The 15,742-nt window shown below is 51.1% G+C and overlaps 1 protein-coding gene across 1 annotated transcript in view; it reads right to left on the bottom strand.

Annotated features, from left to right (window-relative positions):
- LOC138657424 (zinc finger protein 665-like) overlaps positions 1-15,742 on the bottom strand; it is a 99,080-nt gene that overhangs the window by 60,287 nt on the left and 23,051 nt on the right. The window contains exons 2-6 of the mRNA XM_069745206.1: positions 6,130-6,279; positions 5,821-6,000; positions 5,613-5,736; positions 5,436-5,533; positions 5,147-5,237 (exon numbers count right to left, since the gene is read on the bottom strand). Coding sequence (XP_069601307.1) covers positions 5,147-5,237; positions 5,436-5,533; positions 5,613-5,736; positions 5,821-6,000; positions 6,130-6,207 — 571 coding nt within the window. The 5' untranslated portion in view covers positions 6,208-6,279. The remainder of the gene's footprint in view (positions 1-5,146; positions 5,238-5,435; positions 5,534-5,612; positions 5,737-5,820; positions 6,001-6,129; positions 6,280-15,742) is intronic.

Here is a 15,742-nt window from a genome sequence, read left to right as displayed (position 1 = left end):
TATCCAACCCAAGTCCTGTAAGGAAGATATTACATGATGTAGGCGAGTACTACACTGGTAAAAGGAATTCCCCACTACCAGGAAATCATCTAAGTAGGGTATAATTAACGTATCCTGTTCTCTGACATAGGCCATTACTTCTGCCATGACTTTAGTAAACACCCTCGGTGCCATAGATAGACCAAAGGGCATTGCAGCAAACTGAAAATGTCTGACCTGGTCGTTTAAGCGCACCGCCATTCTGAGGAATTGTTGATGATCCTGGTGAATGGGCAGATGGTAATACGCATCTTTTAAATCCAGGACTGTCATATAACATCTGGGAAAAAGAAGTTTAGTCGCCGTTTTAATAGATTCCATCTTAAAGGCATGATACTCTAGATGTTTGTTCAATCTCCGTAAGTTTATGATGGTTCGAAAGGATCCATCTGGCTTGGAGATTAAAAATAAAGGGGAATAAAACCCTTTCCCCCGCTGATGTTTTGGAACCTCCACTATGACTTTCTTCCGTCTTAACATTTGGACCTCTTTTTCAAGGGCCTTTTGTTGGTCTAAGGAATCAGGGGCAGTCAAGATATAAAATTCAGAAGGTCTTTCCCGGAACTCTAATTTTAACCCTGAATTAATTATACCCAGAACCCAATTGCTCGAAGTTATTTTGGCCCACTGAGCATAGAAGTATTTTAACCTGCCCCCTACTGGAAGATCTTTATTAACGATAATTCCTTCTTCTTCTTGAGGAAGATGTTGAAGCATTAAAGTCCGAACCTTTCTTTTTCGGGTCTGATGGTTCCCAGTCTCGGTTGTGGTAAGGTCTTCTGTATTGGAAGCGTCTCCTGAAGGTATTCCTAAAGGTAGGATTGAAAGCTTTAGGAAAACCTTTCTCCCTATCCTCAGCCTTAGCTAGGATGTCATCCAATACCGGGCCAAACAGGTACTCACCCCTACACGGTATTGTACACAGTTTAGCTTTCGCCTGGGCATCCCCTTTCCAGGTCTTAAGCCATAAGGCACGGCGAGCAGCGTTTGAGAGACCTGCTGATCTTGCCGCCAATTTTAAAGAATCCACTGATGCATCCGCTAAATACGCTACCCCTTCACGTATTTGCGAAAGGGAGTTCAGCATCTTGTCTCTGGGCACCTTGGACTTCAGCTGTTCCTCCAGCTGGGATATCCACACCATGACGGATCTAGCCGTACACGTGCTAGAGATTGCAGGCTTGAACGCCCCTGCAGTTGACTCCCATACTTTTCTCAAAAACATGTCTGCCTTCCTATCTGACGGATCTTTCAGAAGGCCCACGTCCTCCAGCGGCAAAGTACCGGCTTTAGAAGTAGAAGTCACCGCTGCATCCACTTTCGGGACTTTCATCCACTCTGCCAGATCATTGTCTTCAAAGGGATACCTTCTTTTGGCTGATGACGGGAGGAAGCCTTTATCCTGTTTATCCCATTCTCTCTTTATAAGAGTCTTAACCGTATCCACAACCGGGAATGCCTTACGACTCCTCTGGCACAAGCCCGCAAACATTATGTCCTGTGCGGACCTTGGTTCCTTGCTCTCTGCAACACCCATGGTAGCCCGGACTCCTTTAACTAACATGTCCATGTTATCCACCGAGAAACAAGGCCTTCCCTCTTCATCTGAGGATGATGGAGATGAGGAGCGGGAACATTCCCCTTCTTGCAGGGACAGACTAGATCCTGGCGATATATCCCTGCCCGACCTTTCCTGGCGGCTGCTTCTAAGGGAATAGCTAATTTCCTCCCTGATGACCGCTCTAAGGTCTGATGACCGAAAGGGAGCTTCCTCTTCTAAGGTCTGAGAGATGCAAGCCTGACTCAGCCTTTTGGTATAACTGTCAGGCATTGGAGTCATGCATAGAGCACATTGCTTATGTTTAGATTTAGCGTTTTTTTTCCCCTACAACAAAGCACAAATAACAGACCATATCAGCACCATGTGTCTGATTTAACACTCACCATAAGGCTGATTCTGTGAATACCGGTTCTGGAGGAGTAGGATCCAAATGTGACGCTGGGGCGCTCGCACGCTGCTGCCCCCCGTACCACGCTGCTGCTGCTTCTCCTTGAGCGGCCGCTACCGCTCTTACTGCGCTGTTCCGTTCCCTCTCCATGAGGGTGCTCGGCGTCCCCTACTGAGGACATGGCTGCGCTCCTCCCCCGGCTTACCCCGGAAGTGTACCAACTACTTCCGGGTTCACCAGCGCCGGTGTGGACGCTGCACACCGCGCTCCACCGCGGACCAGGACGGCACTGCCCGACTCCTGGGACGCGCTCCACATGGCCAGACGAGGGGGGGTCTGCACGCAGGACACCCCCGACGCTGCTTCCGAGCCCCCGATTCTGCCGTTCTTAGAAGATACCGCGCAGAGGCATGGAGGCCCGGGTAAGCTGCTGTCTGCAGGCTCCCGCCGTCCGGACAGGAACCCAAAACTGGAGTGGTGAGGGGGACCGCCCCTTTAAATCCTGTAGGTTCCTGTCCGGAAGGTGGGCGGATCCCCTCTCTCGTAGGGGTGCTGTCGTGGCGGTAGGAAAAAAAAAATATAAAAGTTTAAATCACCCCCCTTTCGCCCCAATCAAAATAAATGAATAAAAAAAAAATCAAATCTACACATATTTGGTATCGCCGCACTCAGAATCGCCCGATCTATCAATTAAAAAAAAGCATTAACCTGATCACTAAACGGCGTAGCGAGAAAAAAATGCGATACGCCAGAATTACGGTTTTTTGGTCGCCGCGACATTGCATTAAAATGCAATAACGGGCGATCAAAAGAACGTATCTGCACCAAAATGCTATCATTAAAAACGTCATCTCGGCACGCAAAAAATAAGCCCTCAACCGACCCCAGATCATGAAAAATGGAGACGCTACGAGTATCGGAAAATGGCGCAATTTTTTCACCACTTAGGTAAAAAATAACCTAGTCTTGTTAGGTGTCTATGAACTCGTACGGACTTGGAGAATCATAATGGCAGGGCAGTTTTAGCATTTAGTGAACCTAGCAAAAAAGCCAAATAAAAAACAAGTGTGGGATTGCACTTTTTTTTGCAATTTCACCGCACTTGGAAGTTTTTTTCCCTTTTCTAGTACACGACATGCTAAAAACCAATGATGTCGTTCAAAAGTACAACTCGTCCCGCAAAAAATAAGCCCTCACATGGCCAAATTGACGGAAAAATAAAAAAAAGCTATGGCTCTGGGAAGGAGGGGAGTGAAAAACGAACACGGAAAAATGAAAAAATCCCAAGGTCATGAAGGGGTTAAAGAGAATGAAGTCTAGGATATGGCATATTGCGCTGTATCCCCTAGCAGGTGTATGAGGTTAGGGCATTGCAGCGATTTCGGGGTATTTTGTAGGCTGGGTCTTACTAGGCAGGTGTTGCATTAGAGAATAGTCCCCTGTACAATTGTGCCAGTGGAGAAGGATTAACAGATCGGGAGGCCGGTGGCGTGGGGTGCTCTCTGCGGGAGCCAGAACACCGCAAAAGTTCCAGACTCTCACGGGTCGTGTGCGCCTAGCCGAGGGGGATGACAGTTCCCCAGCCTCCAGATCCCACTCTCCTCACAGGTAGTTCAAGCGGGGGGGGGGGGGGGGGGGGGGGTTGTGTAGCAAAAGTCTCTCACCTTTGCTATTGGGTGCTGATAGGCCTGCCGTCCACCAGGGGGTGCTGGGTCTCCTATGGCAGAGCAGCCCCAGGGATTCGGTGTGCTGCGCCCGCCAGTCCGTAGCTAGTGGCTGTGTGTCTCCTGGGCAGTCGGCTTCCAGCGTGGGCTACCCGCCTCCCAGCGGCAGCAGCGATCTCCGCAGGGCCCGCACTTCAGAGGAGAGCGCGTGGGGGAGCGGGCGGTACAGTCCAGCAGAGGTTCCGGGACCGCCGCCGGCAGGTAAGCACCGCCGATGCTCCAGCGGCACGAGCCGGGGTCCGCGACTTCACCACCAAGAAGCGGGAGGAGGCGGAGCAGGGCGCGGTCTCGCGGCGCTGCCGCGACTTACTGTGCGGCGGCCTCCGGTTCCCTCCGCTCCGGGGTGGCTGGTACAGGCTTCCCGGGGAGGCACAGTATGGGCTGCTCCAAGAGGGCGGGGAGACGCCAAAAGCCTCCCAGCCAGAGATGGGCTGCGCCAGCGTCTCTCAGGCTTCAGGCCTGACAGTAGGCCCCAAACCGGCGCCGCAACTCCAGTCTGCCTCTCACCAACGCGGCCCAGTTTTATTTCTGTGGCCTAGGGGCTATATGCTGCTGCTTTTTGCAGCTTGGATGGGCCTCTAAAGTGCCGAAAAACCGGCGGATTGTCCCCGCAGCTTAGGGAGCTCAGAGAGGCACGTCCTGCTCCTTTGGCTGCTGGCCACGTCCCCTCTTACTGCACAACCTTTTGAGGCAATCACTGCAATCAAACGATTCCTGTAACTGTCAGTGATACTTCTGCACCTCTCGACGGGTATTTTGGCCACTGCTCAAGAGTAAACTGCTCCAGTTGTCTCGTGTTTGAAGGTTGCCGTTTCCAGACGGCAGGTTTCAGCTCTTTCCAAAGATGCTCAATAGGATTTAGGTCAGGGCTCACAGAAGGCCACTTCAGAATAGTACAATGTTTTCCTCTTAGCCATTCTTGGGTGCTTTTAGCTGTGTGTTTTGGGTCATTATTCTGTTGCAAGACCCATGACCTGCGACTGAGACCAAGCTTTCTGACACTGGGCAGCACATTTCTCTCTAGAATCCGTTGATAGTCTTGAGATGGGGCTGTGGGCGGGGCTTTATGTGGTGTGCTGATTACATATGCATCTGTATTGGCTTATGACAGGTCGCTGGTCCCTCACTACATGGGCCGACAGCCCCTCTGCCTTTGGATCCTAGACCCTGTGGCATGACGAGTGGTGTCGATCACTGCCATGGAGACCCCATGTAGTCATGACGACATCCGGGTCTCCAGACCTGAGAGGCTTCCTCTCATGCGCAGTGATGATCAGGAAGCCTCTCAGGTCAGTGTATAGAAGGAGAATGTTGTGGTCTAGAGGCAAAATGGCAATCATGGTAATACGGCCGGACTACACCACCGATAAAGCAGCCACAGCCGGTGACTGAGAAGAATCTGTGACTTCTCTGCATTTAGTGGTTACTACTCACCTGGGTAGTCATATGTAGGAATCTCCTCTTTACACCACTCATCCCCCCTCACATATGTCTCTGTAGTATTAATATGGGTCAGATCTTCACCCTGAAACAAATATTTTAAAAGTCACCGACAGATGGAGAAGTCACATCTATGATCAGCTCTAATCCTGCCATCTCCACCGTTCTCATTACACAAGTATAAAACATATAATACTGGTGGATAAAACAAGACTGAGCACAAGACCTTCACCGGCGTCTACACATCATAGTGGAAATCTCCTGACACCTTCGCTCCATCTACCTGATCATCCTGAGGAGCATTGGGATCTTCTTGTTTACAGTCCTGTGGAAGAAGAGGACGGGGACATCTCTCTGGTGTTGTCCTCTTACTGGATAGATCTGGAGGAAACACATACAGGGAGTGAATTCATTCTTTACATACAGATAATTATAGGCCGTGTGTATTTAGTCCTATTACCTGGAGATGTGAGGGGCTGGGGAACCTCCATTATGACGTCCTTGTACAGATCTCTGTGTCCTTCTAAATACTCCCACTCCTCCATGGAGAAATAGACGGCGACATCCTGACACCTTATAGGAGCCTGACAACATACAATGATACCGTCATCCCCCCGATCCCTTCATAGTGTTACTGTATAATGTCCCAGCATTCCCAGCAGTGTCACCTCTCCAGTCAGCAGCTCAATCATCTGGTAGGTGAGTTCTAGGATCTTCTGGTCATTGATGTCCTCATGGATCAGGGGGTGAGGTGGAGGCCCCGTGATTGGGCTCAGGGGTCTTCCCCATCCCTCAGACACAGGGTCCTGACAGCGATCACTAGAGGTCTTCTTCACCACTGTGTAATCCTGGTAATGGAGAGACACATTAATAAATCTCACTACAGACATTTCCAGAGTCCTCACCTCTCCAGTTCTGTCCATCTGTTATTCCCATAGATAAGAATGATGTAATGTGACGTCATCAGAATCTCTCACCTCTCCAGTAAGCCGGAAGAGGATCTCTAGGGTGAGGTGTAATATCCTCTCCGCCATCTTGTCTCTGTCCATATCCATCACTGATGGGTAAATCAGGAAAATTCTCTTCTATAGAAGATCTTCACTGAGAGGATCCGATATTGTAGAGACCTGAATGAGAAGATGAGCCGATGTAACATTATAAAAATCCTGTGTAATAATACAATTACTGGAGATAATAAGGGAAACATATGAGATTTATTATTTTACAGGATTTAGTTTCCTTCTTTACATCCACTAATAAATCCTATATATTTAGGCCACAGACAACAAGCAGTTTCCTCCTCGGAGTCGGCAGCTGAATACGTTCCTCATAGACTCATCTTCCATAACGCTAATTCTCGTCTCATTTACCGACCCTGGAATCGGCATTAGCAATACTGCAGGAGATATTCATTACCCGCGACATGAGAAATAACTACTCCATGATGAGGACGATCATCTTCATCTTCTACTAGGGCTCTAGAGACAGATTTGGCCAGAGTCGGTCACTGACTCCATCACCACCGGCCTCTATATGAAGGTTTCCCGTCTTCCCCGCACTGGAATCTTCTATCACGTTACATCTCAGCTCTGACAGAGTTTGGCTGAACGCCCCCCCGCCCCCAAGTACTGGATAGTATGGGGCGGCCTAGTTATTACGATACTTTCATGCCTAATAATGGGGTCTGGGCTGCAATGTATGAAGGTCTATTAGGCCAGAGGCGGCGTCCAATAAGTTACCTTTTACCGCCCCCATACACATTAGACTAAAGTTCCAGGAAATCACTGATTTCGGGGGTTTGGGCGACGATATAATGTATTTGGGGGCCTCCCAGCTCGGGACTATGGGATGGATGTATGTTGGGTATATGGGCACTGGACTATGGGATGGAGGATGTGTGATGGGTAAATGGGCACTGGACTATGGGATGGACGATATGTATGATGGGTATATGGGCACTGGACTATGGGATGGATGTATGTTGGGTATATGGGCACTGGACTATGGGATGGATGTATGTTGGGTATATGGGCACTGGGCTATGGGACGGAGGATGTGTGATGGGTAAATGGGCACTGGACTATGGGATGGAGGATATGTATGATGGGTATATGGGCACTGGACTATGGGATGGAGAATATGTATTATGTATGATGGGTATATGGGCACTGGACTATGGGATGGAGGATGTGTGATGGGTATATGGGCACTGGGCTATGGGATGGAGGATATGTGTGATGGGTATATGGGCACTGGACTATGGGATGGAGGATGTGTGATGGGTATATGGGCACTGGGCTATGGGATGGAGGATGTGTGATGGGTAAATGGGCACTGGACTATGGGATGGAGGATATGTATGATGGGTATATGGGCACTGGACTATGGGATGGAGAATATGTATTATGTATGATGGGTATATGGGCACTGGACTATGGGATGAAGGATGTGTGATGGGTATATGGGCACTGGGCTATGGGATGGAGGATATGTGTGATGGGTATATGGGCACTGGACTATGGGATGGAGGATATGTGTGATGGGTATATGGGCACTGGGCTATGGGATGGAGGATGTGTGATGGGTAAATGGGCACTGGACTATGGGATGGAGGATATGTATGATGGGTATATGGGCACTGGACTATGGGATGGAGAATATGTATTATGTATGATGGGTATATGGGCACTGGACTATGGGATGAAGGATGTGTGATGGGTATATGGGCACTGGGCTATGGGATGGAGGATATGTGTGATGGGTATATGGGCACTGGACTATGGGATGGAGGAAATGTATGATGGGTAAATGGGCACTGGACTATGGGATGGAGGATATGTATGATGGGTATATGGGCACTGGACTATGGGATGGAGAATATGTATTATGTATGATGGGTATATGGGCACTGGACTATGGGATGAAGGATGTGTGATGGGTATATGGGCACTGGACTATGGGATGGAGGATGTGTGATGGGTATATGGGCACTGGACTATGGGATGGAGAATATGTATGATGGATATATATGCACTGGACTATGGGATGGAGAATATGTATTATGTATGATGGGTATATGGGCACTGGACTATGGGATGAAGGATGTGTGATGGGTATATGGGCACTGGACTATGGGATGGAGGATGTGTGATGGGTATATGGGCACTGGACTATGGGATGGAGGATATGTGATGGGTATATGGGCACTGGACTATGGGATGGAGAATATGTATGATGGGTATATGGGCACTGAACTATGGGATGGAGGAAATGTATGATGGGTATATGGGCACTGGGCTATGGGATGGAGGATATGTATGATATGCATATGGGTACTGGACTATGGGATTCAGGATGTGTGATGATCTCCCGCTTCGACTACTTCAACATCCTTTTCTGTGGCCTCCCTGCTAAAACCCTTGCACCTCTCCAGTCCATCCTTAACTCTGCTGCCCGACTAATTCCTCTCTCTCCTTGCTACTCCTCTGCTTCTGCCCTCTGCAAATCTCTTCACTGGCTCCCATTCCCTCTTGCCTTGTCCATGTATGGTTTTGGTCCAGTAGACCATTTATCATCAGATTGTCCTGGTTCCTCGACATCTGACGCGGACCTTGTTAATCCAGGCGACGTCTGAGCCGGCATGACTCTCTTTGCTTGTGACATCATGTTTACTGAGGTAGGCACCCAATATCTTCCCTCACGTAATCTCAGATCCTCCCAAGACCTCCTACTCTCCTCCACAATTACTCGTTCCTCACACAACCGCCTCCAAGATTTCTCCCGAATATCCCCCATCCTCTTGAATTCCACGCCTCAACACGTCCAACTATCCACCACCCTCAGACAGAACCAGAAAACCCATCTTTTCAAGAAAGCCTACAGCCTGCAATAACCATTCTGCCGCCTCGCCCCGACCTTCTGTCTCTTCTCCACTATCCCATAGAATGTAAGTCCACAAGGACAGGGTCCTCTCCCCTCTGCACCAGTCTGTCATTGTAAACCTGTTTACTGTAAACGATATCTATAACTATATGTAACCCCTTTCTCATGTACAGCACCATGGAATTAATGGTGCTATATAAATAAATAATAATAGTGTTATGGACCACTACTGGTATATTATGTCCACAGGGCAGAGCCAGGATTTGAACCCCAGTCTCCCACATTGGTGGCTGTGATTTTACTAAACGAGGCACATGTATTGCCGGGCCTCTATTATGTCTTTTACCTAATGTTACGGACTTTTTCAGATCTTAAGGAAAATGCTCGTCTTACCGAGAATGAATCCGAATGTACCATATTCGTGCCCGATTTATGTTTGGCGATCATTTTTCGAACATATTCGCTCCTCTCTAATTATGGCCACCACAAGGTGCTACACAAAATAAATCCCCACTCAGTATGGAGGCATTTACAGTCCACCACAACCCCAGTATAATGGCCCCTACCAGCCACACAGTCAGTATGAGAGTCCCAATAGCTCTTCTCTTAATATGATGCCGCCACAATTCCTGATATCTATAATATAACGCTGGGAGCGTCACTCTGTCCGAAGCCTTTATAGACTGCCCCCACAGAGTGACGCTCCCAGGAGATTGCGGTATGCGTAAGCACCGAACGCATACCGCGATCTCCACCGGAGAGTCAGGGACCGCCAGGAGGGTAACTATATTCACCTTTCCCCGTTCCAGCGCTGCGTGCGGCTCCGTCTCCCGGCTCCTCTGCTGTGACAGTTCAGAGGGCGCGATGACGCGCTTAATGCGCGCCGGCGCCGCCCTCTGACTTACCAGTCACAGGCAGAGGAGCCGGAGTGTGTCTTCAAGAAAATGGCGCCGGAAAGCGCGGAGTGCGCAGGCGCCGATTCCTGCTGCCGGAATCGGCGCCTGCGCAGTCCGCGCTTTCCGGCGCCATTTTCTTGAAGACTTACCTGCAGTGGAGCCGGACGATAGGTGAGTATGGTATATATTTTTTTTTATATGGCAGCAGCATACGGCGGCATACACACTGGAGCGTCTTATGGGGGGCATATAATACAATGGTGGCGCAGGATGGGAGCAGCACATGACAGAACAGGCGCAGAATGGCAGCAGCACATGACAGAACGGGCGCAGGATGGGAGCAGCACATGACAGAACGGGCGCAGGATGGCAGCAGCACATGACAGAACGGGCACAGGATGGCAGCAGCACATGACAGAACGGGCGCAGGATGGCAGCAGCACATGACAGAACGGGCGCAGGATGGGAGCAGCACATGACAGAACGGGCGCAGGATGGGAGCAGCACATGACAGAATGGGCGCAGGATGGCAGCAGCACATGACAGAACGGGGGCGCAGGATGGGTGCAGCACATGACAGAACAGGCGCAGAATGGCAGCAGCACATGACAGGATGGGAGCAGCACATGACAGAATGGGCGCAGGATGGCAGCAGCACATGACAGAACGGGGGCGCAGGATGGGAGCAGCACATGACAGAACGGGGGCGCAGGATGGGTGCAGCACATGACAGGATGGGAGCAGCAAATGACAGAATGGAGGCGCAGGATGGGAGCAGCACATGACAGAACGGGCGCAGGATGGCAGCAGCACATGACAAAACGGGCGCAGGATGGCAGCAGCACATGACACAACAGGGGAGCAGGATGGGAGCAGCACATGACAGAACGGGGGCGCAGGATGGGAGCAGCACATGACAGAACGGGGGCGCAGGATGGGAGCAGCACATGACAGAACGGGCGCAGAATGGCAGCAGCACATGACAGAACGGGCGCAGGATGGGAGCAGCACATGACAGAACGGGCGCAGGATGGGAGCAGCACATGACAGAATGGGCGCAGGATGGCAGCAGCACATGACAGAACGGGGGCGCAGGATGGGAGCAGCACATGACAGAACGGGGGCGCAGGATGGGAGCAGCACATGACAGGATGGGAGCAGCAAATGACAGAATGGAGGCGCAGGATGGGAGCAGCACATGACAGAACGGGCGCAGGATGGCAGCAGCACATGACAAAACGGGCGCAGGATGGCAGCAGCACATGACAGAACAGGGGAGCAGGATGGGAGCAGCACATGACAGAACGGGGGCGCAGGATGGGAGCAGCACATGACAGAACGGGGGCGCAGGATGGGAGCAGCACATGACAGAACGGGCGCAGAATGGCAGCAGCACATGACAGAACGGGCGCAGGATGGGAGCAGCACATGACAGAACGGGCGCAGGATGGGAGCAGCACATGACAGAATGGGCGCAGGATGGCAGCAGCACATGACAGAACGGGGGCGCAGGATGGGAGCAGCACATGACAGAACGGGGGCGCAGGATGGGAGCAGCACATGACAGGATGGGAGCAGCAAATGACAGAATGGAGGCGCAGGATGGGAGCAGCACATGACAGAACGGGCGCAGGATGGCAGCAGCACATGACAAAACGGGCGCAGGATGGCAGCAGCACATGACAGAACAGGGGAGCAGGATGGGAGCAGCACATGACAGGATGGGAGCAGCACATGACAGAACGGAGGCGCAGGATGGGAGCAGCACATGACAGAACGGGGGCGCAGGATGGGAGCAGCACATGACAGAACGGGGGCGCAGGATGGAAGCAGCACATGACAGAACGGGGGCGCAGGATGGGAGCAGCACATGACAGAACGGGGGCGCAGGATGGGAGCAGCACATGACAGGATGGGAGCAGCAAATGACAGAATGGAGGCGCAGGATGGGAGCAGCACATGACAGAACGGGGGCGCAGGATGGGAGCAGCACATGACAGGATGGGGATGCAGGATGGAGCAGCACGTCAGAATGGGGACGCAGGATGGAGCAGCACATGACAGGATGGGAGCAGCAAATGACAGAATGGAGGCGCAGGATGGGAGCAGCACATGACAGAACGGGGGCACAGGATGGGAGCAGCACATGACAGAACAGGGGCGCAGGATGGGAGCAGCACATGACAGGATGGGGATGCAGGATGGACCGGCACGTCAGAATGGGGACGCAGGATGGAGCAGCACATGACAGGATGGGAGCAGCAAATGACAGAATGGAGGCGCAGGATGGGAGCAGCACATGACAGAACGGGGGAGCAGGATGGGAGCAGCACGACAGGATGGGGATGCAGGATGGAGCAGCACATGACAGAATGGGGACACAGGATGGAGCAGCACATGACAGGATGGGGACGCAGGATGGAGCAGCACATACCAGGATGGAGACCATATACCAATATAAATGCTCGCCACCCGGGCGTAGAACGGGTTCAATAGCTAGTTTGATATAAACACACACTACTCACCCAACCCGGATCCTGAGGAGCGCTGCTCTGGTCTGTGCGGTGTGAGTACTGAGGCTCCGCACTACAGGTGTGATGTAGTGACGTCATTGGGCCTGCAGTGCACGGAGTCTCAGACTCAGAAGTGAAGGCTGAATGGTGGATCAGGAGCTTTCCTCTCCCTGATCCACTAATCTATTCAGCGGTATCACCGTCATGGGAATGTGGATATCGCTGACATTGTGATGATGGGAAGGAGAGGGTGACCAATACCGCACCCCACCGAGCCCTGTCAATTCATAGGCATCATAGCAACCGAGTGGGCTACCTTTATGGATGATACACTCCTGCCTATCCAACTATTGTATGGTAAATATCTCATAGATCCTGGGTTCATTAGTATCTGCACCAAGAATGAGGCTAAGTGAGTATTTATTAATTGTCGGTGGTCGGAGGTAGTCAGTGAGGTGGATGGTACCATATTGTGCATGTAGGGGGCAGTACAGTGGGAACATTAGAAAGTGTGCGGTTGGCAGTACCGTGGGGACACACTGTGTGTGAGGGGGAGGCCAGGCCTGTGGAAATGCAACACCCCAGGTAACAGGTTGTTGCAGTGATGTTGCCTTCCTTTTGGGGTGGGCGATGTCATGCGTGGAGGCAAGGAGGATTCTCTTTACCAGATAAGCACACGCATTCAACACATTCTGAATCCAGGCCAGGAGAGGGAGCTCAGGACCTGGATTCATGGGAGCTTCCCTCATATGGATATATATATCCTGGTCTGGAGGAGGAGTTAGGCAGTCTGAGAGAGACACAAAAGGAGAAGGAAGTCTGAGACAGCAGACATTGGAGCTGGCAGCCAGGATTGTGCTGCGGCTCCAGGGAAGAGAGAGAACCTGAAAGGTTGTTGCATGCAGTGGAGCATTGAGGAAAGGAGCACAGGAGTGGAACAGGGCTCAGAGGGGAACTAGACCGGGCACCCTCAGAGCCAAAGCACAGAAAACGGGTACCGGGAGCCCGAGGCTTTTATTGGACTTTAAGACACAAAGCAGAACAGGAGGGCACTAGACTACACGTTAACTGCCTACACCAACCAAGCAAGAGGTACAGCAGTACTCTAAGAGCCCGAATCGTGGTAGAGACCCTATAAAAAGGCTCAAACTGCCTACCGTTCAGGCATCTGTTCCAGCACGGGAGAGAGAGGATTCCTTGCCAGCAAGCTACAAGCAGCAGGGTCCTCGCCAACTAAGAGCAAGTAGGAAAGGCTTACGGACCTCCCCTGAGAGAGGGATCACCTTTGCCTCCAAGCCGGCCGGACCACATCATCACCCGTGCCTGGTATCCTGGACTGTGGCCTGCTAATAACAGTAAACCAGGTAAAGATTTTACAACTTGTGTCCTCTACTTATTCGTTGGCATACACCATCTTTGCCACACACCTTGGGAGCCCTGTGGACCCCGCTTCACCTGTGGGAAGTGTCACCATCATTGCTGCAACAACATCCACCAGAAGACCCCTTTAAAGCAGCGTCGGTCCCCCTGACCGAAAACCACAGGTGGTGTCACGACAGACTATCACAATTCCTCTTTAAAGCAGGTTCCCCTTTTACAGTGAGTCCCAGGGCAACGGACCGGGTCGCATCCACCATGACATCCCCTTTAACAGCGACTGGACCCGATGCAGAGTATCCTGCTGCCCTGTGCCTGTGGTTAGCCACTATTGTGGGAACAAAATACTAAGTTTGGTGGGATGATGGTACTGAGGGAGCTTTATGCTGTGTGTGGGGGTATGGCGGTACTGTGAGATTATACTGTGTGTGGGGGTATGGCGGTACTATGAGAAGATTATACTGTGTGTGGGGGTATGGTGGTACTATGAGAAGATTATACTGTGTGTGGGGGTATGGTGGTACTATGAGAAGATTATACTGTGTGTGGGGGTATGGCGGTACTATGAGAAGATTATACTGTGTGTGGGGGTATGGCGGTACTATGAGAAGATTATACTGTGTGGGGGTATGGTGGTATTGTAGGAACATTAATTATACTGTGTGTGGGGGTATGGCGGTACTATGAGATTATATGGCTGGATTTCTTTTAATTATTGCCATGGCGGTCCGGGCCCGCACAGAATTAGAGCTTAACCAAACCGGAATCTCAGATACAGGTTCAGGTACCGAACCGTCAAGATCCTGCCACTGGGGCCATATGACCAGAAGAGACGGGGCCCGATGTGGGCCCTCTCGTCATCGGGCCCCATACGACAATCAGGGCAGTAATGCCGGTGGTGGCCCTGACAGTGCGGGAAAAGTAAAAAGCTCAAAATTGGGACTGTCCCGCTGGTTCCAGGACGGTTGGGAGGTATGCCCGTGAGGCGGCAATGAGGCACCGGTGAGGCGGCAATGAGTAGTGATGAGCGAGTATACTCATTACTGGGGTTTCTCGAGCATTATCGGGTGATCTCCGAGTATCTGTTAGTGCTCGGACATTTAGTTTTCATCACCTCAGCTGCATGATTTGTGGCTGCTAGACAGGCTGAATACACGACGGAATTCTCTAACAGGTATTTCTCATGTAGTCAGCCTGTCTAGCACCCGCAAATCATGCAGCTGAGGCGACGAAAACTAAATGTCCGAGCAGTCACAAATACCGTACTCTGAGACCATCCAAGCATGCTTGGGAAAACCGAGCAACGAGTATACTCGCTGATCACTAGTAATGAGGTACACACGGTAATATGAGGTGGCGGCGAGACAGCATGAGCGGTAATATGAGGTAATGAGGTACACGCGGTAATATCAGGTGCCGGCGACGCAGTATGATCGGTAATATGAGGTAATGATGTACATGCAGTAATATGAGGTGCCGGCGAGGCAGTATGATCGGTAATAAGAGATGAGGTACAGGTGAGGCAGTATGATCGGTAATATGATGTAATGATGTACATGTGGTAATATGAGGTGTCGGCGAGGCAGTATGATCGGTAATATGATGTAATGATGTACATGCGGTAATATGAGGTGCTGGCGAGGCAGTATGATCGGTAATATGAGGTGTCGGCGAGGCAGTATGATCGGTAATATGAGGTAATGAGGTACATGCGGTAATATGAGGTGCTGGCGAGGCAGTATGATCGGTAATATGAGGTAATGAGGTACATGCGGTAATATGAGGTGCTGGCGAGGCAGTATGATCGGTAATATGAGGTAATGAGGTACACACGGTAATATGAGGTGCCGGCGAGGCAGTATGATCGGTACTATGAGGTAATGAGGTACACGCGGTAATATGAGGTGCCGGCGAGGCAGTAT

The sequence above is a fragment of the Ranitomeya imitator genome, chromosome 1, assembly GCF_032444005.1.
Source record: "Ranitomeya imitator isolate aRanImi1 chromosome 1, aRanImi1.pri, whole genome shotgun sequence".
Lineage (NCBI taxonomy): Eukaryota > Metazoa > Chordata > Amphibia > Anura > Dendrobatidae > Ranitomeya > Ranitomeya imitator.
The sequence above is the reverse complement of the archived record's forward strand: the minus strand, read 5'-3'. Positions and strand labels throughout refer to the sequence as shown.